This window comes from Arvicanthis niloticus, chromosome 24 (genome assembly GCF_011762505.2).
Source record: "Arvicanthis niloticus isolate mArvNil1 chromosome 24, mArvNil1.pat.X, whole genome shotgun sequence".
NCBI lineage: Eukaryota > Metazoa > Chordata > Mammalia > Rodentia > Muridae > Arvicanthis > Arvicanthis niloticus.
Genome location: NC_133432.1, coordinates 13,986,647 through 14,011,912, shown reverse-complemented (window position 1 = coordinate 14,011,912; position 25,266 = coordinate 13,986,647). Strand labels below are relative to the sequence as shown.

At 47.4% G+C, this 25,266-nt stretch overlaps 1 protein-coding gene and 1 long non-coding RNA gene across 4 annotated transcripts; one reads left to right on the top strand and one right to left on the bottom strand.

The window, feature by feature from the left end:
- Window positions 1-533: 533 nt before the first annotated feature.
- On the bottom strand, window positions 534-23,669 carry Psmd9 (proteasome 26S subunit, non-ATPase 9). 2 transcript variants are annotated; one of them, XR_013107053.1, is made up of 7 exons: window positions 23,450-23,651; window positions 16,353-16,455; window positions 11,760-11,968; window positions 8,062-8,163; window positions 3,100-3,188; window positions 2,442-2,558; window positions 534-860 (listed from the first exon to the last, which is right to left on the bottom strand). XR_013107053.1 is itself a non-coding variant. In XM_076922816.1 (6 exons), the coding sequence occupies exons 1-6, from the start codon at window positions 23,585-23,587 to the stop codon at window positions 2,531-2,533; spliced, it is 669 nt and encodes a 222-aa protein (XP_076778931.1). In that variant the 5' UTR covers window positions 23,588-23,669; the 3' UTR covers window positions 2,327-2,530. The 2 variants fall into 2 exon arrangements, 1 of the variants encoding a protein (XP_076778931.1); XM_076922816.1 differs by lacking the exon at window positions 534-860 and having other exon boundaries at window positions 2,327-2,558; window positions 23,450-23,669.
- Window positions 23,670-23,748: 79 nt separating this feature from the next.
- On the top strand, window positions 23,749-24,808 carry LOC143437764 (uncharacterized). Of its 2 annotated transcripts, none has more exons than XR_013107054.1 (2): window positions 23,749-24,261; window positions 24,387-24,808. It is a non-coding gene; the product is annotated as an uncharacterized LOC143437764 (long non-coding RNA). The 2 variants fall into 2 exon arrangements; XR_013107055.1 differs by having other exon boundaries at window positions 24,366-24,808.
- Window positions 24,809-25,266: the final 458 nt, after the last annotated feature.

The following is a 25,266-nucleotide window of genomic DNA, read 5'->3' as shown; positions in this document are numbered from 1 at the left end:
TGAGTGGAGCTGCCTGGGAGTTGTACATCCACTGTGCCACGGGGCTTTCACGGATGGAGCCAGATGCTCCTCTAAGTAACCCCAGAAGGCTCACTGGTTCACCGGGCTGACTTGGGTGGATCCTTCCTTCAGTTTGCTGTTGGTGCAAGGTCAAGAGATGTGTGTTCATGCCTCTCCAGAAAGCCATGCAAGAAGTGGTATGAAGCATTTAATAAAATTCCCCCAGCACTAAACCCAATTTTCTGGCCTCACAAATGTTACACACAACTGCCCACCTTCTCACCAGGGCCCAGCATGTGGAGTTTAGTTAACTGGAGTTGAAGTTATGTGGAGTACAAGATCTTGCTGTTACAATGAAGCATTTCTGCAAACCCATACATTCATTAGTTATTCCCATTGAGGAGCCCAAAGGTGGTGTCCTGAGCTGTCCAAGGCCTGCTGCTGCCACTCTGCGAGAATATGAATGACTCCCGGAAAGTGCATCAGCATGCCCCAGTGCTGGTGATCAGATGCATATCGCAGAGAGGATGCACTGAGTGGAACAAGCTGTGTTTTATTAGAGTGTGGGACTTATAAAGAGTCTGGAAAATACTTGGACGTATAACCTACAATTGAAACAGCAAACACTAGTAAACAGAGTAAGTCTGGCTGCAGGAGAGGGACTTGTGGTGTCTGCTGCAGGCATGAAGCAGCTTAGGGGAGGCTTTCAAGTTGAGTGTGAGGAGTCAAAAGCAGGAAGCACCCGTCAGAGAAAGCTGGTCTCTGCCTCCATCCGGAGCAAATCCAATCCAAGGACGCAAGTTTCCTTGTAGAAAGGGCCAGACATCCAAAACAGAAACGGGTGGCAACTGGGGAAATAACTGGGCACATGGACAAAGGAAGAAAAACAGAGTCACTAGGAATCCCCCACACCAATTTTACCATCTCAGAAAGCAGACACCGAAAGGAAGCAGGAAGCGGCCCCCATAAACAACGGTCACCTCGGCAACGGCAACCACACCTTAACTCCCCATGCTGCTGACACCAAGAGGCTCAATTTTTTGTTTTTTGTTTATTTGTTTGATACAGGGTTTCTCTGTGTAGCCCTGGCTGTCCTGGAACTCACTCTGTAGACCAGGCTGGCCTTGAACTCAGAGATCCACCTGCCTCTGCTTCCTGAGTGTTCGGGTTAAAAGTTTGGGCCACCAACACCTGGCCTTTGCTTATTTCTTAATGGAGCTTTGGTGGCTCCACAGACCCAGCTTCAGAGGATGCATCAGAGAATGCTCCAGAGCAGAGAGACAGTGCCAGCCGCTCGGCCCCACGGTGGAACGATTGCCTGGAGTATGAGGGCCAGGTTTCTGTTTCCAGCACAAGAACCAACTTGACTTCAGCCCGGGAACAGGTTTGCATTGCACAACTTCCTTTCCAACTTCTTCTGAGCTCATAAGAAATCCAGGTGGGACTGGACAGTGGTTACAATCACACAACTACAAAACTGGCTTTATCTGAAGGTTTATCTAACTTGTAACAACCAGCCAGGTTTGGTGGCATACACTATAATACCAGGAGACCAGGGCAGGAAGACCCCAAGTGTACAACCAGTATGGGCTACACTGAGCTGCAGGCCAGTCTGAACTCAGGAGGAGATCCTGTCTCCAGCACAACGCCCACCCCTAGGCAGGTGACTCTGCAGTCGGACGCTGGAGGGAGGAACACCAGAAGCTTAAGAACATCTTCAGCTACATGAAGAATCTGAGGCTGGACTGGGCTACATGAACCCCTGCTTCAAAAAAAGTAGGGGTACTCAAGTCCCTGTGGCAGTTAGGGGTGGGGTCTCTGGAAGGTTGACCACATTCCTCCAGTGGAAGATCCCACACCCATGAATATATGGGCAGCACAAATTGCACTTAGTAGGTTATTTATTTAAAAAGAAAAAAAGAGGGCATGAAGCTGGGAAGTGGGTATGAGGAGAGGTCTGAGGGAGACAGGAAATATAGAAATGTACTATGTGCATATATGAAATTCTCAAAGATAAGTATAAATTATATATGTATAATACATATTCCTCAAAGTCTAGCCTACCATGTCAGTATATGCCTCTAATCCCAACACTAATGAGGTAGAGGCAGGAGGATCTCTGACAGCTTAAGGCCAGCCTGGTCTATACATTGAGTTCTGGGACAGTCAGAATTACACACTGAGTCCCTGTCTCGGAAGAAAGAAAGGAAAGAAAGGAGGGAGGGAGGGAGATCAGATCATTACCTGCCAGAGTCATCCCCACTCACTGGCTCATAATCTAGAGAATTCCCAGACAGGCTATGGCCTAATTTGCACAAGACGTAGCTAGGCACGAATCACATTTTTAATAATGCCTCAACCCAGAGAGGTTACATCAGGCAGCCAGAGCATCCCTTCCAACTCAATGCTCAGGCATCAGCCGCTCTCTTCCAGATCCTTACACTTCTGGGAGCCAAGAGAACGAGGAAATCCCTCCCGGGCCCAAGCACAGGGCCAGCTGAAGCAGCTTTCCTGCAAATGCAGGAAACAGTCATCTTTGGAGAGGAATAATGTTGCAGCTGTAAGAGAAAACAGAGACACGGATCAAGCTTGCCGGCTCCATCCTGGGAAGCCAGCAAGTGAGCACTTCTCTTTTTCAAAGACTGTATTTTTTAATGTATTCATTGTGTATATAAGAGAGTCGTGTGTGTGAGTGTATGTGTGTGTGTGTGTGAGTGAGTGTGTGCGCGCGCGTGTGCACACGCTAGGCAGAGCCTATAGGAGTCAGTTCTCTTCCTCCACCATGTGGATCCTGGGATCTAATTCAGGTCAGAGATTTGACAGAAATGCCTTTACCTACTGAGCCACCTCACTGCCCACTTTTCTTTCTCTTAAAGACAATGCCTAGGGATTGAGAAGCAGAGACTCTCAGATGACCTGAGAACTCACTGCCTCTTGCCCACAGCCTCATTCATAACAAAAGGTGATTTAACCACCAGTGTCCCCACTCTGGGGACCACCATCCTTCGGTGGAGCTGCCAGCATCCCCCGCCCTCCATCTGAGCACTCTCCATGGGTACCAGGGTGTGAGAGCATGAGGGAAGCAGACCCCAGCATTACCCCAGCAGTCCTTTTCCTGCCCAGCGGGTTGGAGTCAGTCTGAGCCGGTGCTTCTCCCCTCTGCGGATCACTGTCACATTCAGGGGCTTCTGAAAGGCAAAGAAGGTCATTCCAACCTCCGCTTCCTTCCACTCAAGTGGACTCAAAATGTGGAGATACCACTTTCTGACCATGAAATTGACAGAGCTTTGGGCCCCTAGCTGGACAGGTTCATCTCGCTGGTCACCGGCATTAAGGAACCATGAAGAAATTCAAAATGGTGGTAGGAACTATGGCAACTTGAATAAGAACTCTCTCCTTGGGTTCTGGTATCTGATACTTGGTCCCTACTTGAGACCCTATTAGGACACAGACCCACATGCTGGACACTCCCCCAAACCTGTTCTCTCACTGGCACCGTGCAATCTCTAAGACAAACTCTCCCCAGCTTGGGAGGATACAGCATCTCCCTGCTGCTCCCCAGGGAAAAAAGGTAATCTTTTTTGTAAGAGACTCCAAGGCTGGCCTTGAGTGGCCTGGCCCCTGGTCGCCTCCCAAACGCCCCTATTCTCCATGCTCCTGGTTCTGAGCTGCTTTGCTCCTCCTGCCTCCAAGGCCTGTGAACCAGCTGATGGCGCCCTCTAGTGGCCACTCCACACAATCTACACACGATCTACACACACCAAGGGTCAGTCCTTAGGAACACTTTCCTTCAACCCCAAACTACATCAGGACCCCACTGCTCTCCTCCGGCCCTCCTGCACTTCCCCTGATAGCACTGGTCAGGATATGAAACTGCACGTCGGGAACTACTGAATTAATGTCTGCTCTCAAAGCAAGGACCCCCTCTTTGTTTTGTTCAATGCTGGATGGACCCCAGACCCCAGTCCAGAAGTTAAGCACACATTGGGAGGTAGTACTTAGAGAGGGAAAGTCAGGGCTTTGATTTCTACTTTAAAATTTTTTGCAATGTGATTTAGTATGTAAGACAAATATGCAGTATATATATTACTGTGACATAATTTACATATAATAAAGCATGGCTCAGTGGGTTTCTTGCACTTAGATCCATCACCACTATCCAACTACAGAATGTCTGCATCATCCAAAAGGCCATCAGTAGTCGGTCCGCATCCTCACCCCTCCCGCCCCAGCATCCACCAGTCAATCTCCTTCTTATCTTTCTGGATCTGCTTTTTAGGACAACTTCATTGAGGAATCGTATGGTCTTGTGTTTGGGCTCTTTCACTTTGTATCATTTTTTTCAATACCCATGGTGTACTATGTAATAGAGAATTTATACATTCCTGTGGCTGAACTAAATATGCACTGTTTTTATAATAAAGGCTGCATTTGTGTACACACACACATACACGCACACACACACACATATTTAAAAACAAACAAACAAACAAAAAAGTGTGCTGGGCATGGTGGTGTACCCCTTTAATCCCAGCACTCAGAAGGCAGAGCAGAGGTAATTGGATCTCTGTGAGTTTGAGGCCAGCCTGGTCTACATAGTGAGCTCCAGGACAGCCAGAGCCACACAGAGAAACTCTGTCTCAAAACAAAAACAAACCAAAAGTAGTAACAACAACAACAAAAATAGTTTTGTAGATCAAACCCATGACCTGGCACCTGAAAAGGAATCTACCACTGAACCACACAGCCCTAGCTCAAGAGAGTAATTTTTTTCCATCAAGATTACTCGTGCTTTGAGAATATACGGGTTTGATCCAAACACTGTACTTCTGGAAGGAAAGCTGATAAAACAGTTTGCTCTACAAAAACATAAAACTGGAAACAACCGAAATGCTAACAGCACAGCTGTATCTGGGGTTTTGTTTAAATCACAGAAGAGACAATGAGAACCCAGACTCCTGACTCTTAAATAAGGCCCTGAGGGTCAGCTGTGTGGCTTTCAAACTACCCATGGCAGCTTGGCTTTTATACAACAGGCTATTGGGAGTCTCCAATTAAAAAAAAAAAAAAAAAAAAAGCTTCTAAAAGGAAGGCAGGAAACAGACCTGTGTATGTTTTGTGCTTCGGTTCTGTTTGCCACGTGTATGTACATCCACTTTCAGAATGTAACAGGACATATTTACAAACACGTCTGCAAACACAAGCACTGGGCATGGTGGTACATGCCTCTGATTCCAGCACTCAGGAGGCAGAGGCAGGAGGATCTCTGTGAGTTTCAGGCCAGCCAGGACTATGCTGGGCTCAGACATCTACAGAACATCAATGTATACCAAGGAACACAAGAGAAGTGAGTATCCACAGCACCTCAAAAAAGGAGTGGGAAAAAGAAACGGGACAGGCTCAGCTGGCAGGGCGCTCACCTAGCATGGATGGAGCCCTGATGTACATAACACACTACACAAAGCCATCATGGCAGTGCATGGCTGTAATCCCTACACTTGGGAGGCAGAGGCAAGTACATTCAGATTCATGTTTCACTACAGAAAGAATCCAAAGCCATCATCCTGAGATACACTAGACAAGAAGCTAGGAGAAAAAACTAAAAGCTGTAGGTGTGGGTGAGTCCCACTGTCACAGACCTCGCTGAAATGATGAACAGCAGGCTAACAAGGCTGGAGAAACACAAACACTGGGAAAGGGACAACAGACAGAGGTAAGGGATGGTAAGCGTTCCTTCTTTCCTCTGTTGTCTCTGTCCCAGTGTTTGTGTTTCTCCAGAAAGCTTACAGACACTGGACAAGTGAGCGCAGGGCAAGCAGAGAGGCTGGAAACTTCTTGGGAAGTTCAATGACATGCCCCAAGTCCTCTCACATGTCTCCCTTCAAGAGGCCCAATTCCCTTTTCCCCAATGGTGGGCTGGACCTAGCAATACACCTAAGAGATAAAGAAAACATAACTGCACCTTCTGTGATTAGGAAAAAAACCATCTCGAGGCCTTATCACTGCTCTCTTCGCCGGAGGTAAGTACATGCAAGTGGTGTAAGAAGCCACAGGATGAGTAACCGAAGGCTCAGACCAACCATGGGATAGAAGTGGATTTATAGCCTCATTGGAGCCTTTGGGTGGCTATGGTCTCTGCTGACGTCCTGGCGGGCCCTCAGAAGCCTCACAGAACCAGCAGGACTACTGGGAATGGCTGACTTTCTATCCAGTTAGACCAGTGGTTCTCAACCTGTGGGTTGCAATCTCATTGGGGTGAAAAAACCATCTCACAGAGATCTCCTAAGACCATCTGAAAACACAGATGTTTATATTCCTATTTGTAACAGTAGCAAAAATACAGTTATGAAGTAGCAACAAAAGTAATTTTATGGTTGGGGTCACAACATGAGGAACTGTATTAAAGGGTTGCAGCCTTTAATACAGTGGAACCACTGTACCAGACAAGCAGCATCTGTGGTTGTGGCCTACTAACTTTCCAAATGATCTTTGCACTCTCTCTATGGCAAGGTGTTCAAGGAAAGCTGACAAGGGACAAATGGATTCTTCTAAGCAATTCCAAAAAGGGTCAGAACAAATGGAACGCCACCAACAGATGAAGTTATCTGATATTAATAGAGGTGCAGTGTAAACTAGTGGGCAAAGTATTCATAATAATAAACGGTACTGGATAACTACTACCCATTTGGGGGAAAAGTGGCCTGGAAATGTGTGTCTAATTACACTATTTATACTAATCATAAAATAAATTCCAGGGAAATATATGTGTCAGAGAAATAAGAACATATGTCCACGAGCTGGAGATATGGCTCAGTACTACATAAAACCAGGCATGGTGGAACACACCTGTAACTCCAGTGCACTGGAGGAAGGACAGTCAGAAGGTTTGGGATCATCCTAGGCCACACAGTGAGATCCCGGCCAGCCTGAGCTATAATAAGACTGTCTCAAATGGCTGACAGGTTAAGGGCACTGGCCACACTTCCAGAGGTCCTGAGTTCAATTCCCAGCAACCACATGGTAGCTCACAACTGTCTATAATATCTGGTGCCTTCTTCTGATGTGTAGGTATACATGCAAGCACAACATTGTATACATAATAAATAAATCTTTAAAAAATAAAATAACCACAAAAGAAGAAAAAAAAAAAGGGGGAGTAGGGGAGGCTAAGGAGATGGCTCAGTGGTTAAGAGCACTGACTGCTCTTCCAGTCCTGAGTTCAATTCCCAGCAACCACATGGTGGCTCACAACCATCTGTAATGGGATCTGATGTCCTCTTCTGGTGTATCTGAAGATGGTGACAGTGTACTCACATACATGAAATGGATAAATAAATATTTTTTAAAAATTTATGGGAAAAAAAAAAGACTGTCTCAAACACAAAGCTCTTCCATGTCTCTCTCAGAGCACGAAACCCTTCTTTACAGGTCCCGCCTAGAAAAACATGCACATGTACACATGGTTACGCTGTGCGAAGCTGGAAACATCACAAGGTCTTTCGAAGGCAGTGATGGACAACTATAACAGCCGTAGGGGAACAGGGCATGTGCCAAAATAAGACAGCTTCCAGATTAGTTACTGGACACGGGAGGGATGTAGGCAGGAGACCAGGAAAGGACTCAGCTGTGGAAAGACAAGTGTGGCAAACGGGAGGAAAAACTCTCCAGGGCGAGAGACACAACACACACTACCGTCAGCAGTGAGGATCCTACCACCATCTTCTCGGTCGAAAAATCCCAGACAGGTAGATACCCAGCACCATGAGTTGAACGCTCACTTCCCTCTGGAAAACTCTCATACTGAAAGGCTAACCCCTTGGCGTGATAGCGTAGGAGACTGGGCTTTAGAGGGTGTCACATATGGGGGTGGAGCCCTGGTGACGGGACTAGTGATCCATCATCACTTGAGCAAACTGTGCCATCTTTGGATGAGGAAATGCCCCTGCCAGACCCTGAATCTGCGGTACCCTGCTCCTGGACTTCCATCCTACCCCCTGAACTGTGTGAGCAGCACGCCTCCGTGGTCAGTCTGTGAGGCATCCGGGTGGCACCCTGACTCACCCCCTCGCTGTGGTGCACCACAGTGCCCACGTTCTGCAGTGACTGGAAGTTTTGGGTGTTGACGGAGCCGAACTCCACAATCTCATCGTCCACCTGCAGACCCTAAAGACGGAGAAAATTAAAAACCAAGAGTTTGAACGCATTCCAGTTATTTTTATGGCTCAGTATACAACTCAGTGGCAAGGTCAAGTGCTTATTCCCTGCAGGGAAGAACGGCAGGCTCTAAGTGGGAAAGACAGAGACTCCTCATGCAGGGTCAGGGAGTGAGCGGGCACCTCATCCTGGAGGTCCTTTCTAGGGGAGAGCTACCAAATGACATCCAGGTGTCCCCAACGAAGACCTCGAGGACACGGAAAAGCTCCAACTGCTTTCTGGAGTGTTTGAGGCAGGTTCAAGATGTGAAGAGGCAGGTTAGCCTAGGCCTGTTTTTTTTAGACAAGACTAACATTGGCCTTCCAAGTCCCTAAGCAGCAGCCACAGGCTGAACCAGCCAGAACCAGCATGGTTCAAAAGATCCCAAGATTATAGACACTACTTACTGGTCTCTTTAAGGAACACCCACCACAGGCCAACTGCAATTAGGGGCTAGGTGCTGCCAGTCCAGCTCTGACTAAACAGAGTTGATGTGCAGTCTACGGTCCTATGACTTGGTTTTATTTTGCTTTTTACAATTGTTTACAATTGTTCACAGCACAAGGAATCCAACCCAGGCAAGGGCTCTACCAAAAGTTACATCCTCAGTCTTTTGTCAATTTTATTTCAAAACAGGATATTCCTAAGTTGCCCAAACTTGAGTCCTGTCTCAGTTGCCTCAGTTGCTGGGATTATGAAAATATACCACCATACCCAGTGGTCTTGTGACCCTTTTTTAAAAGTTTTTAAAAAATTTTTATTCTATTATTTAATGTGTTTAGGTACTTTGCCTGCTTGTGTGTCTGTGTACAACTTATATGTTAGGTGCCCATGGAGGCCAGAAGAGGGCGCTGGATCCCCTAGAACTAGTTACAGATGACTGTGAACCTACATGTGAGTCCAGGGAATTGAACCTGAGTCCTCTGGAAGAACAGCCAGTGCTCTTAATCACTGAGCTATCTATCCTTTTATCCCCCAGTCTTGGGATAACTTGTAGGATCTGGATTCAGAATCCAGTTGTCTGGTGACACACACCTTTAATGGAGATGGAGATGGAGATGGAGATGGAGATGGAGATGGAGATGGAGATGGAGATGGAGATGGGAGAGGGGGAGAGAGAGGCAGAGAGGCAGAGAGGCAGAGAGGCAGAGAGAGGCAGAGAGAGGCAGAGAGGCAGAGAGGCAGAGAGAGGCAGAGAGAGGCAGAGAGGCAGAGAGAGGCAGAGAGGCAGAGAAAGGCAGAGAGAGGCAGAGAGGCAGAGAGGCAGAGAGGCAGAGAGGCAGAGAGAGGCAGAGAGAGGCAGAGAGAGGCAGAGAGAGGCAGAGAGGCAGAGAGAGGCAGAGAGGCAGAGAGAGGCAGAGAGGCAGAGAGGCAGAGAGAGGCAGAGAGGCAGAGAGAGGCAGAGAGAGGCAGAGAGGCAGAGAGAGGCAGAGAGAGGCAGAGAGAGGCAGAGAGCCAGAGAGAGGCAGAGAGGCAGAGAGAGGCAGAGAGGCAGAGAGGCAGAGAGAGGCAGAGAGAGGCAGAGAGAGGCAGAGAGAGGCAGAGAGAGGCAGAGAGAGGCAGAGAGGCAGAGAGGCAGAGAGAGGCAGAGAGAGGCAGAGAGGCAGAGAGAGGCAGAGAGGCAGAGAGAGGCAGAGAGGCAGAGAGAGGCAGAGAGGCAGAGAGAGGCAGAGAGGCAGAGAGAGGCAGAGAGGCAGAGAGAGGCAGAGAGGCAGAGAGAGGCAGAGAGAGGCAGAGAGAGGCAGAGAGAGGCCGAGAGGCAGAGAGGCAGAGAGAGGCAGAGAGAGGCAGAGAGGCAGAGAAAGGCAGAGAGAGGCAGAGAGGCAGAGAGAGGCAGAGAGGCAGAGAGGCAGAGAGGCAGAGAGAGGCAGAGAGAGGCAGAGAGAGGCAGAGAGGCAGAGAGGCAGAGAGAGGCAGAGAGAGGCAGAGAGAGGCAGAGAGAGGCAGAGAGAGGCAGAGAGGCAGAGAGAGGCAGAGAGAGGCAGAGAGGCAGAGAGGCAGAGAGAGGCAGAGAGGCAGAGAGAGGCAGAGAGAGGCAGAGAGGCAGAGAGAGGCAGAGAGGCAGAGAGGCAGAGAGAGGCAGAGAGGCAGAGAGGCAGAGAGAGGCAGAGAGGCAGAGAGAGGCAGAGAGGCAGAGAGAGGCAGAGAGAGGTAGAGAGAGGCAGAGAGGCAGAGAGAGGCAGAGAGGCAGAGAGGCAGAGAGGCAGAGAGGCAGAGAGAGGCAGAGAGGCAGAGAGAGGCAGAGAGGCAGAGAGAGGCAGAGAGAGGCAGAGAGAGGCAGAGAGGCAGAGAGAGGCAGAGAGGCAGAGAGGCAGAGAGGCAGAGAGAGGCAGAGAGGCAGAGAGCGGCAGAGAGGCAGAGAGAGGCAGAGAGGCAGAGAGAGGCAGAGAGAGGCAGAGAGAGGCAGAGAGGCAGAGAGAGGCAGAGAGGCAGAGAGAGGCAGAGAGGCAGAGAGAGGCAGAGAGAGGCAGAGAGAGGCAGAGAGAGGCAGAGAGGCAGAGAGAGGCAGAGAGGCAGAGAGAGGCAGAGAGGCAGAGAGGCAGAGAGAGGCAGAGAGAGGCAGAGGCAGGTGGATCTCTGTGAGTCTGAGGCCAGCCTGGTCTACAGATTGAGTTCCAGGGCAGCCAAAACTACACAAAGAAACCCTGTCCCAAAATACTAAAGAAAAAAAAGAAAGAAAAGAATCCAGTTTTACTTTCCAGGAGCCATGTGTCCTGGCTCAGGTTGTGTGGCTTGTCCTCATGGGTCAGACAGGGAGAGTAGCGACACTGCCCACAGCCGCCACAGTATTCAACTTAAATGCATGTTTAATACACACAAACTTCTACATGGATATTCACAGCCACATTACTTATAATAGCCCCAAAGCAGAAGAGATGCACACATCCACTGACTGACCAACAAAAACATGCCTATCACATAATGGATATTATTCAGCCATAAAATGCAATAAAGCCCTCATATATGACTAGGCCTGGATGAATTCTGAGAACAGGACTGAGTAAAAGAAAGCAAATGCAAAACAAGACCACATGACATACAACTGTCTCCACATGAAATACACAGAATAGGCAGATCTGTGCAGACAAAATGGTGGTGGTTGTCAAGTCCTGAGTGGCTTCTTTTCAGCACCAATAAAAATATTGTCAAATTGGCTGTGGTGCTAATGTGTAGAACCGTGACTGACTGCTCTGAGTGCCTTAGCGAGCCACTCACGGCAGGAGCGGCCAGCTCATCACATAAGTGCTGCTCTAGAATCTATCAAACAATACCGGCATCTTCTGTGTCCAGGGAAATGGCTCCAAGAAGAGCACCTCCTCTCTTCTTTGGGACATGTATCACCTTCTACACTGTGTCCCAGGGGTCCCACAACAGCTCTCTCCCTGAGTCCAGTGGGCTGACCCTATGTACACCAAGCTCTGGCCAGCATGTGTTAAAGGAATAAAGGAATTCAGAGCCACATGAGAATGAGAGGGTGGGTTTGGCTTCCGGCAGGCCTTCGCAGCCCAGGACCAACTAACTCACAGTACTGCTGGGAGTGAATTTGGGAGAACTGGCAAGATTACCGCAATACTGGCTGGGGAACCAGGGCTGATACTTTTCACTCTGGCAAAGGCCTGGGGCAGGGTGGGGCTGCTGGAGCCCAGCAAGTGGCTCATGGCCTCTTCTCGGGCTTCAGCCATGTCCCGAGCCTGCTTCTCTTTGTCCCGAGCGTGTAGCTGGTGCAGGGCCTCCTCCACCTGCTTCATCAGTGCCTTGTGATCATTCTGGAGACCTGAAGAGAGAACACCAAGTTAGCTTAAGACACAGGGCAGACAAGATGAGACACCTGAATTCACTCACTGCAATGGTGTATGTTGTCAACTTTGTCAAGACAAGCCTCTGGAAGCCGATAAGGACATTTCCAGAGATGCTTACCTGAGGAGGAAACAGTCCTCCCTGAACGTGGGCAGCACCATCCCACGAGACAGGGTGTGGACAGAGGACCAGCATTCAACTCTTTGCCTCCTGCTGCAGACACTCTAACCAGCTGCTGAGGCTCCTGCCACCACAGCTTCTCCAGCAAGAAGTTTGTTCTGCCTCTGTGAGCCAAACTTTCTTCTTAAGTTTCTTTTATTGGGTCTTTTGTCACAGCAACCAAAAAGGATCTAACACATCAGAATATTTAAGATGTGCTTACTAGGTGCTGGACACAAAACCAGAGTCACAGGAGCAGACAAAGCTGTGAGCCAAACACAGGGCCTACCTCACTAGCAAGGGAGGAAGTCTAGTTAGGAAGGCAGCTACAGAACAGGTGACTACAATCACAGGACAACAAGAAGGTCCCTCAAAGACACAGCCCCTGCTAAGACCTGAAAGGTAAGTAGAAATCAGGTTCCATCCAGCTACAACCATGCCATGACCTCATATACAAACAAGGGACAACTGCAGAAGTCATACAAAGGCCAGGTGGCTGGGCAGGATGCTGCACACCTGCAATCCCAACACCTAGGGGACAGGAGGACCAGGAGGAGGACCAGGAGGAAGATAAGGAGGAAGATTAGGAGGAGGACCAGGAGGAGGACCAGGAGGACCAGGAGGAAACCAGGAGGAAGATAAGGAGGAGGACCAGGAGGACCAGGAGGAAACCAGGAGGAAGATAAGGAGGAGGACCAGGAGGATGAGGAGGGGGAGGAGGACCAGGAGGAAACCAGGAGGAGGACCAGGAGGAGGACCAGGAGGAAACCAGGAGGCCAGTGTAGGGTACTTAAGACTCTGTCTCAAGGAAAAGAAACCAAAATCAAGACTGAGGCAGAATGACTGCCAAAAGGACTTCACTGGGGCTGGGGCTGGGATGTCGCTCTGTTGGTAGAGTGTTTGCTGAGCACCCATGAGACGGTTTGATCCCAGCCCCCATAGAACAAGCGTGGTGCCTGCCTGTAATCCCAGAACTCAAGAGGTAGAAGCAGAAGGATCAAAACTCTAAGGCTATGCTCAGCTAAACATTTTGTTTAAGGCTAGCCTCAGGTACATACGAACCTGTCTCAACTTTTTTTTTTCTCTTAAATTCTTATGGGAGGGGGAGATGACACAAGAGCCTAGTAAGCCATGTGGAGGGTGCTCAAATGTAGGTCAGGCACCTACTACTAGTAGGCTCCTGCCAACTGATGGGGTTTGAGAGGCAGATTTAGTGCTGTCAAACTGTCGATTTTCCTAGAAAGGCTAAAACCTGAGGGCTTTGAGGAGGGAAGTGCCTCTAAGTCCTTGGTGCTAAATGCTTATTTACAATGTTGAGTCAGGCTGGAGAGATGGATCAGTAGTGAAGAGCGCTGGAAAGGACCCAGGTTCAAGTCCCAGCACACAGAGGCTCACAACTATCTGTAACTCTATTCCCAGGGGATCTAATGTCCCCTTCTGGCCTTCAAAGGCACCTGGCACACATGCTGTATGCAGGCAAAACACCTATACACATAAATAAAAAATAAAATAAAATGAATCACTATGGTAGTCCAGCAGGTCCTGTCTGGAGGCTGGTCCTGCAAGCAGCTGGCATTTAATGTCCTTTTAAAACCTAAAACCTTACTTTCCTCCTTCTCAACCCACTCCCTATTCAACCCAGATCACTGGGTTACTACAACACACTCCAGAGTCTCCAAGGCAGCCTGGTCCCATCACCCCATTAGCCAACCCACATGCAGCACCCATGGGTCACAGACTCTCCAACTCTGCAGGAGCCTTTGATTGTGGACTGTGCTCATTTGGCCTTCCTGTCACTGGGAAGCAGAGCTGAGGCCCTCAGGCATTAGGGGACTTGGGCGCTCAGCCCACAGAGGCAGATGTGAGGGGGAAAAACCAGACACCAGGCCAGGAAGGTTTAAAGTACAGTCAATGTCTTATACACAATCCGTACTCTCCACACTGCTGTGGGTGAGAGGACCAATGACTTAGTTGCTAATATATTACAATATCAGAATTCAAAAGATTTTCATAGCCTGGGTAAACACTGCTGCAGCCAGCAATCATTGCAAAACCAAGCTTAAGCTGTCACAAACGAAGCATGCTCACCCTTCCTGGTCATCAGAGACCAAGGACTCGGCATATGAGACCTTTCTGTATTACTTTCCCAACTCCAATGTAAGAGAAGTCCACGTTTAAGAATACATTAAACTTGTGGGAAGAGTCTTTCAAAAGAATACTAATAAGGGGAAATTGTTCAATCATATTATTAACACATAATCAAGTCACTGAGATGATATAAAATTAACACAGAGTAGACCAGTGTAAGAAGTCCAGAAATAGGCTAAGCATAACTGAAAAACCTAAGTGGTACAGTCAGCTCTTAGCATGAAGCCCTAGGCTCCGCTCCCAGCAGTCCATGCGAGCGTCCACACACGCCCATACACAAACACAGAGTATAGAATACTGCTGCATTTCAAAGTGGTGGGAAAGAATGGTGTTGAAACACCAAGTTAATCGGCTCTGAAAATCAGCACTCCTCAAACTTCCCCGGGGCCTGCTCATGTGGAAGGAGTGGGCCACATCCCTGGGGTCTTAGAGGTTTGGGGTGAAGCTCAGAATTTCCTCCCATCTGCTGTCTTCACATGGTTTTCCTATTCTCTGCATCTCCTTAGTTGTTTTCATGTAAAACTGAACCTTTTAAAAATCAGAATCTTCAAGGAAAGGAGGATGCTCTGAGGTGCTGTCACCACATCCTGGCTTTCAGGGAGCTTGCATCTCACTGCATCCTGCTTACAGAGCAGCTTCTTTACCCAAGCACTGCAGACAAAGCCAGAGTCGGGGCATCCTCAGTGGAAATCATGAAATGCAAATCGTGAGTGACTGACTTCCTAGTATACCTGAGATGAAGAACCGATTATCTAGCAGTGCCAAGTAAAAGACGCTCACATCCCCATCCTGAAGCTGGTGCACACGTGACCTCAGGATCCTGAGAGGAGGGACGAGCCTGGATTTTCTGGGAGGACCCGGTATCATCACAGGGGTCCTAAGTTAAAGTGGGAGGCAGGAGGAGGAGAGGAAAGGCTAGAAAGATGTGATTGCTACTTCTAAAGCCAGAGGATGATGGCCAAGAGCCAGACCCGCTGACACCTCGATTTTGTCAGCAGACCTTCTGGCCATCTCACCTCCAGGACTGTCAGAGACAATGGTCTGTGGTTTGTCACAGCAGGAACACAAACCCAATGTCCTCTGCAGGTACCATGCTCGGCCAGGTACTTCATTAAGACAAAGAACACATGTAAGACTCAGTGGAGCAGGCTTGCCCAGCCTTCCTGGCTGAGAGGAAAACGCTAATACAATGGTGGGTGGGATGCCAGGACCTTTTCCCCTGTCACTTGCCTCCTGCCTAAACACAGCCCGTGGGCCCTGAAGACAGGCAGAGCCTGGTTTCTGCTGACCTTTATACTGCATACGTCAGTCTGAGAGCCAACCCAGGTCTTTTCTGTTTGCACAGTAGCTGCCATGTCACTACCCTGAAGGGCTGAACCTATTTCATGGACTCCATGGGGCTGCTTTGGGCTTCCACTGTTAATTCAATGAAGTCCCATAGCAAAATAAAGTTTTCATTCCTTGTTTTTTACTTTCTTTCTTTTTTTTTTTTTCCCAAAAAGACTTATTTATTTTATGTATGTGAGTACACTGTTGCTTTCTTCAGATACACCAGAAGAGGGCATTGGATCCCATTACAGATGGTTGTGAGCCACCATGTGGGTGCTGGGAATTGAACTCAGGACCCCTGGAAGAGCAGTCAGTGCTCTTAACCGCTGAGCCATCTCTCCAGCCCCTGTTCTTGGGTTTTTGTTGTGTTTTGTTTTGTTTTGAGACAGGGTTTTTTTCTCCAGTTGGCTGGCCTGGAACTCACTCTGTAGACCAGGCTAGCCTCAACCTCACAGAGAACCATCTACCTCTGCCTCCTGAATGCTGGGATTAAAGGTGTGTGCTACTACATCTAGCTTTGAAGCAAAGTATTTAAAATAAAAAAAAAATAAAGCCATCAACAGGGAACTCTGCCATCTACCCTGTCCCCTTGGTTCTCAGTTCCACAGTGGGGACAAAGTAATTCTGTCAAAGCAGAAAAGCTTTGTAATGCTCAATGCTAACCATTCCCCTGTGTCTTCAGCACCCCCACCACAAGCAAAGAGAGCCCCAGCGAGGTCACTCACAGATGATGTTGTGTCTTGCTGTTCGGACCTGGTACAAGTCCACATCTGCCCGGGGATAGCCCTCACAGTCCACCAGCGGCTCACTCATGCCAATTCCTTTTTGCTGGAGGAAAGAGATGTGGTTACAAAAATCTCACAGGTAAAAACACCAAGATACAATTCCCTAGACCTTTGTCCTTCTAACTCATGATAAAAGGGACAGTAGGGACCACATAGTGATGTCTTTAGCACACACCAGGCTCTTTAACTGTGTCCTTATAGCTACCCTCTGCAGTGGATACCATTTTTAAATTAATGTCTAGTAATGAATGAGGCCGTAGAGATGGATCAGCGAATAAAGATGCCTGCCACTGAGACTAACAACCTGAATTCAATTCCTGGGGCCCACATCAAGATGGAAAAGGAGCACAGAATGCACAAAGCTGTCCTCTGACCTCCGTGAGCACTCTGTGCATCAAGCCCCCCCCCCCCCACACACACTATACACACATTAGTAAAATGTGGTCTTTAAAAAATGCAAGCAATGCATGAGAACAGTACACACAAAGCAAGGCTGGACTGTAGGTCAGTGGAAGAGAACTTGATTGGCAAATGCCAATCTGGATTTGATTTGCTACAGAGTGTGTGTGTGCGTGTGCGTGTGCGCGCACAAGGCTAGAAAGACACACACAAGACAAAGACCGTAATAAGTAGGGCTAGGGATACAGGATGTAGCTCAGTTGCTAGAGTGTTTGCCTAGCGTCCATAAAACCTTGGACTCACCCCCCACCCCCACTGCAAAGGCCAGGCCTGGTGGTACATGATGTAGAGGCAGGCGGATCAAAGTTCGAGGTCACCCTTGGTTACACAGTGAGTTCAAGATTAGCCTTGGAGTCACAAGATCTTCTCTGCAGAACCAATTAATCAAAGCAGCAACAAAGCACCAAGAGCCTTCAGAGCCTTCTCTCTCAGCCCCATCCCTGACCTGACCCCTCCAACGCCTCCCTCCCAACAGCTGACACCTGGCTGAAGTCTTGTTGCTGGAGGAAGTAAACTCCAGAGAATGCAGCTGGGATCAGGCTTTTGACTCTTCTAAAAATAAAGACCTAAGAGGCACACCAAGATTCCTCCCATCACTGGATGGCACCGGCTGCCTCCAGGGAAGGATGGAGCATTTTGTACCTGATACCCATTAGCAGGCTCTGAATCTCAACACTGGGAATATATTCCTTCTTCAAAACAATACATTCATTTCAACACTTTGTATTTAATCTCACTGTGTTTACACAGAATGTTCCCAGTTCCCTGGGATCAAGCAATCCTCTTGCCTCAGCCTCCTGAGGAGTCTCCTGAGTCACTGATCTGGGGCCTGCTTTAGCAACTATGTATTTAAGGCAGGCTCTCACACCGTACCTCTGAAACTCTAGGAATATGTTTGAGTATATAATCAACATAGAGAGAAGAGGCTTACTGGGGCTCACGGTTTTGAAGTTTCAGTAGAGAACTGGACAGACTGTGTGTATGTTTGTTTGTAGGTAGATATATTTGGAGACTTTGTTTTTAGCTTTGTGGAGAGGCAGAACATTATTATAGAAGTCACTTCCATCATGATCCAGGGAGGAAGGAAAAAGAAAAAAAGAAAAAGGGCTGGAGAGATGGCTCAGTGGTTAAGAGCACTGACTGCTCTTCCAGAGGTCCTGAGTTCAATTCCCAGCAACCACATGGTGGCTCACAACCATCTGTAATGGGGTCTGATGCCCTCTTCTGGTGTGTCTGAAGACAGTGACAATGTATTAACATACATATAGAAAATAAATAAATCTTAAAAAAAAAAAAAAAAAGAAAAAAAGAAAGAAAGAAAAGAAAAAAGAAAAAGCTTGTGGTTCCACTGCCCCTGCACTCCTCCAATGACCTATAGTAACCACCCCAGCAAGGGCACGCCTGCAATGACCTACAGAACATCTTAATGGTTTCACCGTGTCTCAAGAGCATCACCCTGGGCACCAACTTAATATGGGAGCCTTCAGGGGACATTTGAGACTCAGAACAGGACATTCCATAGACATGAAACCATGCAATGCCAAGCACACTGACACACACTTATAATCCCAACAGTGAGGCAGGCCAAGACAGGAAAATTACAAATTTGAGGCCAGCTTGAACTACAGAGTGAGTTCAAGGCCAGCTTGGATTTTTAGCCAGATGTGTGTCAAAAAAGGAAGCTAGGTGTAGTGGTTCCCCCCTATAATCTCAGCACTCAGGAGGCTGAAGCAGGACTGCCAAGAATTCAAGACTAGCCTGGACTATATAGTGAGTACTGGGAGGTAGCCAGAAGTACGTAACGAGAGGAGAGAGAGAGCATGCACAATACAAGGTGTTTTGTAACCTCTTTATCACAATGCTTCCAAGGATAATTTACATGATATCATGAACAGATATTTACGGTATGATTAACCCACTACTCCTCTTCACTGTCAAGGCCCTGCTGTATGGGTTGACGGTTTTATTTATCTGTCAGTGGAGAATACATGTTGCTTTCTATTTCCTAGCTCTTTTAAACAATGTGTGTAGCTGAACTTTGGCTACTCTGTGGGTTCATCCGTCTTTCTTCCACCCATCTCCACCCCTTTTTGTCCACCTTTCAATCCCCTAAGATTGGACAGGAGGGAAAGGAGAGAGGGGGAAGGGGCGATGTTATTGTTAATTACTTCCTGCTGAGTAGGAACAGTTGAGTTCCTTGGGGCAAGTTTGATCAGGAAATCTAATTTCTTCTTCTTTGCATATGACTACATAACCGAGACCAACAGCAACCCACAACAAACAACATCTACCACCTGACAACCAGCGACAACAACTCTACCTCTCAGGGCCTGAGCATTTATAGATCCTCCAAAAAGTCCCCAAAATTCCAAATGTCGCACAAGCACAGAAACGATCTACAGCTCGCAAAATCAGGCTCCTGCTGGAGCACGAGGCAAATCACAGTCAGCTGCTGTGGACAGTCTGAAGCAGCGACATATCCCACACTTGGGGTTATAACAAAAACAAATATTTTCATATTTGTGTTTTCCAAAGAAGCCAAAATTCTTACTACAAATATGTATGAAATTTTGGATGATATATCTGCAACAATCATAATATCAAATGAGGAATGGATTTTTCAGGGTTATATTTAACTCTATGTTTAATTTTTTGAGAAACTGCTAAACCATTTTGGACAACAGTTACACTATCTTACTATTGGTATTTGTCGCGCCCCCGCTTGTCCAGCAAGGAAGACGCAACAAACCAGATTCTTCTCAACAGCCTTTATTGGAAGCGCTCTTTTAGGTTTCTGGGAGAGACTCACTAGAATGCTCAGAATGGGCTACTTATATACCCCCAGCCCTGGGCGTGACAAAGCACATGGAGGTGTCCAATTGGTCAATTTGCAATGACTCATTAGCATACTCATTAACATACCCCGCCCGGGCGGGGGTGATTGGCCAGGTTCGTGGTACCCTAGTTGTACCTCATTTGCATGCCCCGTTTGGGAGGGGCTGGAGTCAAATTCCTAAGTGCATCTTGGATTGTTGCCTCAGCGGCTGACGGGCGAATGTCAGCCTGTCAGCCGCTTTTGAGGCTGGGGCGCTGCTTCTTTCGACTGGCAGCCACAGCCGCTTTTAGTCAGTGGTGCCGAGAGCAGAAACGGGCAGCCGCCTTGAGTCGGCGGCTGCGCCGTAAGAAAAAACGGGTAGCTGCTTTGAAGCAGGGCGGTGCCGCCGCTTTTCAAGCTGACAGAAAACGGGTAGCAGCTTTGAAGCGGCAGCGGTGCTGCCGCTTTTCAAGCTGACAGACCTGCGGTGCCTTCCAGCCGTCAGGTCTGTCAGGTCAGCTTCCTACAGGTATTGATATGGTATTTCCAATTTCCCTGTTGTCTCCTTAAGATATTACCCATATTTCCGTTATACCCACCCTGGTGCGTACGAGGGAGCATCTCACTGTGATTTTAACTACACTTCCCCAATAGCTGTGACTGTTCAGCATGCTCTGCTTTTAAGGTTATGTGTATGAGTGTTTTGGCTCTATGTATGATGTGCACCATGTGTGCACAGTGCCGACAGAGGTCAGAAGAGGCATCCACCCTGGAAGTGGAGTTACAGATGGCTGAGAGTTGCCACGGATGTGTGCTGGGAGCTGAACCCTGGAAGAGCAGACGGTGCTTCTAACTGCCGTTTTGAATGTGTTATGAGCTTCTTTATCAACCATATATATTTAATTTAAGGACTGTCCATTTAGATCCTATGCCCTTTCCTGAGTAGGCTGTTTGTACATGTATATTGTGTTTTATCCCTCCTTTACTATATCCCACGCACTAGCTTATGATGAGAGGATTTGCAAGCATTTCCTTCCTTCCTGCAGCTTCTCTTTTCATAGTCTTGACTATGGGATATCTAATTGATCATTTTCCTTTCATAATTTGTTTTTACTTTTATGTGGGGGAGGGGCAAGGTCTCACATATGTAGTCTAAGCTGCACACTTGAGAGCCTGTCCTTTTTTTCCCGTTTTTTTTTTCCTGGTTTTTGTTGTTGTTGTTGTTTTTGTTGTTGTTGTTTAGCCCTGGCTGTCCTGGAACTCACTCTGTAGACCAGGCTGGCCTCAAACTCAAGAGATCCACTTGCCTCTGCCTCCCAAGTGCTTGGATTAAAGAAGTGAAACACCACCACCCAACTGGGAGTCTGTCTTTTAATAATAATAATAATAATAATAATAATAATAATCAGAGCAGACTTTTAAGCTTCAAGCTCTCAGCAACCAAAAGACAATTAACATATGCTCTTACCTTATATTTAAGACAAAATAGTGTCAGATTCCATGTGCAATGCAGTTATAATTTTTTTTCTCTTTTTATTTGGTTTTTAATGCATATGTTTTTGTGTGTGCAGATATATCTGCATGCCATGCATGTGCCGGTCAAAGGATAATCTCAAGGGGGCATCCTCAGGAACACTCTACCTCCTCTGAGACAGGGTGTCTCACTAGCCTACAGTTCATCAAATAGGCTAGACAGGCTGGCCATAAACCCCAGGGATCTTCCTGTCTGTGCTTCTCCAGTTGGGATTACAGACATGGACCACTATACCCATGACTTGGAGGGACTGAACTCAGGTCTTCAGGTTTGTGAGGGACCCACTTGACAAACTGAGCTATACTCCCAGCCTCCCCACTGCTTGGTTTGTTCACACAGGATCTTACTGTTCCACTGTATAGTCCTGGAACTCTCTGTGAAGAACAGACTGGCCCTGAACGTGTGACAATCTCCATGCCTTTGCTTACGTGAGGTTGCAAGTATACATCATCACACCCAGCTAAATTTAAATAGTCCAGAGTAGGCCAGTATCAAAAGACAAAACATGCGATGTCTGATTCTACTTGAGGTAGGCAAGCAACTTCAGTTTAAGACATTGCTTTTTGCCAGGCGATGGTCGCGCATGTCTTTAGTCCTAGCACGTGGGAGGTGGTAGCTGATGGATCTCTTGAGTTCAGGACAGCAAGAGCTACAAAGAGAAACCCTCATTTGGGGGAAAAAATTTTTTTTTATCTGTTTTAAGCACAGGTCTAAGCTTTACCAACCCTGAGGTCTATGACTTTAAGCAAGTGACTTTTCCTTTTATACACATACATACATACACACACACTCATATACACAGATATCTGTGTATATACACACACTCATATACACAGATATATGTGTATATACACACACACAGGTTGTTGTTGGGTTTTTTTTAATAAAGAGATTTGTGTGTGTTTAAATGTATCCACAAGCAAGTGTAGTTACAGGTGTTTGTGGGACATGTGAACTGGATATGAACTCCAGTCATCAACAAATGTGCAGCCAGTACCTTTAACCCCTCAGCCATCGCTCCAACCCCTGACTCTGCCTCTTTGAGCTTCAGGGACACACATACGACTTAACAATGTAGTTGTGACAATTTCCTGATACAGCACACATACAAGATAGTACCTTTCAGGCACAAGGTCAGCACCTACCTGTAGAACCACTATATGATACATCATCTGACACCCATCACCCAGAAGTCACTGCACCCAGCGATGAGTCTGAGTCAGCCTCCCAGTCCTCTACAAACTGACTTGCAGTTTTAAGAAAAATATATCTGGCCGGGCAGTGGTGGCGCATGCCTTTAATCCCAGCACTTGGGAGGCAGAGGCAGGTGAATTTCTGAGTTCGAGGCCAGCCTGGTCTACAGAGGGAGTACCAGGACAGCCAGGGCTACACAGAGAAACCCTGTCTTGAAAAAACCAAAAAGAAAAAAAAAAAAAAAAAAAAAAAGAAAGAAAAGAAAAATATATCTGCTTAGGAGGTAAACATTACAGAGCCAGCCACTGCCCCTTCCTAATGTGGCAAGCATTTGCTCCACTTTGGACCTCAGTTTCCTCTTTTACAGTAAGGATAATGTGCTTTATCTGGCTGGCATCACTCAAAGGGGCCCTTAGTAGTGGAGGTGGGAGTTTTCTCAAAATACAGATTCTTTTCCCCACCCTAATTAGAATCTGCATTTTGTTTTTACTTTTACGTTTTTTTGTTTGTTTGTTTTTTGAGACAAGATCTAATATAGCCCAGGCTGGCCTTGAGCTTACTAAGTAGGCAAGAATAACCCTGAAGTCCTGATCCTCCTGCCTCCACTTTCCAAGTACTGGGATTAAATAAGGATGCCTTCCCTGGCTACAACATGCATTTTAACAAGATGCCCAATTAATTCTCACGGTTGACATTTACAAAGTCCTAAAGAAAAGGTGATGGCGGGGCACGACAAACCTGGTAACGTCACCTATAGAAGGTGACAGTGGCCATTATCACTATGCCTCAGCAAATAGGTCTATCATGGTGGCACAGGCCTTTGATTCCTGCTCTCGGAAAGCTGAAGCAGGAGGATCGAGGACAGCTTGGGGCTGAGTTAAAAACAAACAAACGAAAAGCTTTAAAATGCAAACCTAATGCTTCCGAAAATGAACCCCATGTCAAGGGAAAGAGCTTAAAACAGCGTCCGGCAAGCAGCACAGGCCTCCTAGGATACTCATCACCAGGCCTCCCTGTCCTCTCCGCCACACTCACGCTCTCCAGGACGTCATAATTAGCCTTGATCTGAGCCTCGATCTCCTCCTTGCGTCGCATCAGCTCCTGGATGTCGCTGACCGCGGCCGCACGGGCCTCGGAGGACTCTGCCCTGTTCGGGACTTCCTCACCCGACATCGTGGACTTCAGGCTAAAGCGCCAGACGCCGGGTTTCCCGGCTACGGACGCCAGTGGAGGCTGGGGCTACGGGTCCTCCCCAGGGCCAAAATATCTCAGCCAACGCACAAATACGGGAAAAAAAAAAAAAGGTGGAGGGTGGAGTTTAGAGGTGGGACGAGGTCACCGGAAATTCCAGCTAGGTAGGTTTTCAAATGACCCGGCAGAGATAAATGGAGACACGGACGACGAAGGCTTTTACTCCCACTTTCTACCTGACTTCATTTTCACTTTTCTTTTTCTTTCCTTCCTTTTCCATTCTGTCCCTGTCCCTCCCTCCCTCTCCTTCCCTCCCCACCCTCCTGTTTTTAAAGACCGAGTTTCTCTGTGTAACCCTGTTTGTGCTGGAACTCTCTCTGTAGACCAAGGTGGCCTGAAACTCAGAGATCTGCCCGCCTTTGCCTCCTGAGTTCTGGGATTAAAGCCACCACATCCGGTTCACACTTATTTTTCATTCACTCAGCCTTTACTGGACACCAACTGTATGAATGTGTGTGAGAGGATCCAGTCCTGCCGCTCCACTTCAGTTCTTAACATCTACGAAGCCCCTGAGCAGTGGGGGAAAGAAAGAAGATTTGCTGTTTTTTTCAGACAAGATAAGTGTGTCTCAAACAGGCCTCCAACTCATTGTGTAGGTGAATATGACCTTGATCCTGTATGACCTTATATTTCACCCTCTGCTCTCTGACCTTATTGTGTGATACTTAACAACAATCTGTCTCTCCTTTTCCATTTATAGTTATTTATTTATTCACTTTAGATCCTGATCTCAGCCCACACACCCTAGCAATCTGCCTCTTAAGGGTGTCCAAATATTTATTGAATTTCACCTCTGGCACGAGGTGCTGGTGTAACAGACCTTAGCACAACCGACTCCGTGATGAAAATACCGTTCAAGCTGGAAAAACACAGCACAAAGACACCACCTGGCAAAACTATAACAAAGACCTAAGTCATCAAAGTCCATAGTTATGAGAAAGTCTCTGCATGTACTAACCTTGATTTTTTTTACTTCAGTTGTTGTGCTTCTGGCTAACTATTCTTATTAAATGAGGTATATCAACCCAGGACACGGTTTTCGTGCTTAAAAAGCTCACCCTGAAAAAGGCTTGGAGCTACTCTGGAATCCCAAACACTCAGTAAAGTGCTGGCTCACTAATAAAAACCATTGACTTAAACCCATATCTGAGCAGTGTCCTCTCTCTGGTGAATACCCACAACATTGGAGTGGTAAAAAAAAAAAAATATGAAAGTGTGTCAGGCCTCTATAAATGTAGTTAAACACAGAAATGGGGGGTGGGGCAGGTGGAGAGATGGCTCAAGGTTAAGAACATAGTTATTGCTCATGCAGAGGGCCTGGGTTTAGTTCCCAGTACTCACATGGAAGTTTACAACTGTCAGTTACTATAGTTCCAGAGACTCTGATACCCTCATCTAACCTCCGTGAACATCAGGAGCACATAGGATTCACCTACATATATGCAGGCCAAACACTTGTACACTGCCTTAGTTAGGATTCTGTTGCTGTGATAAAATATTGTGGCCAAAGCAACTTAGGGAGGAAAAGCCTTATTTGACTTACATTTCTGTGTAACTGTTCGTCATTTAAGGAAACAGGACAAGGATTCAAACAGGGCAGG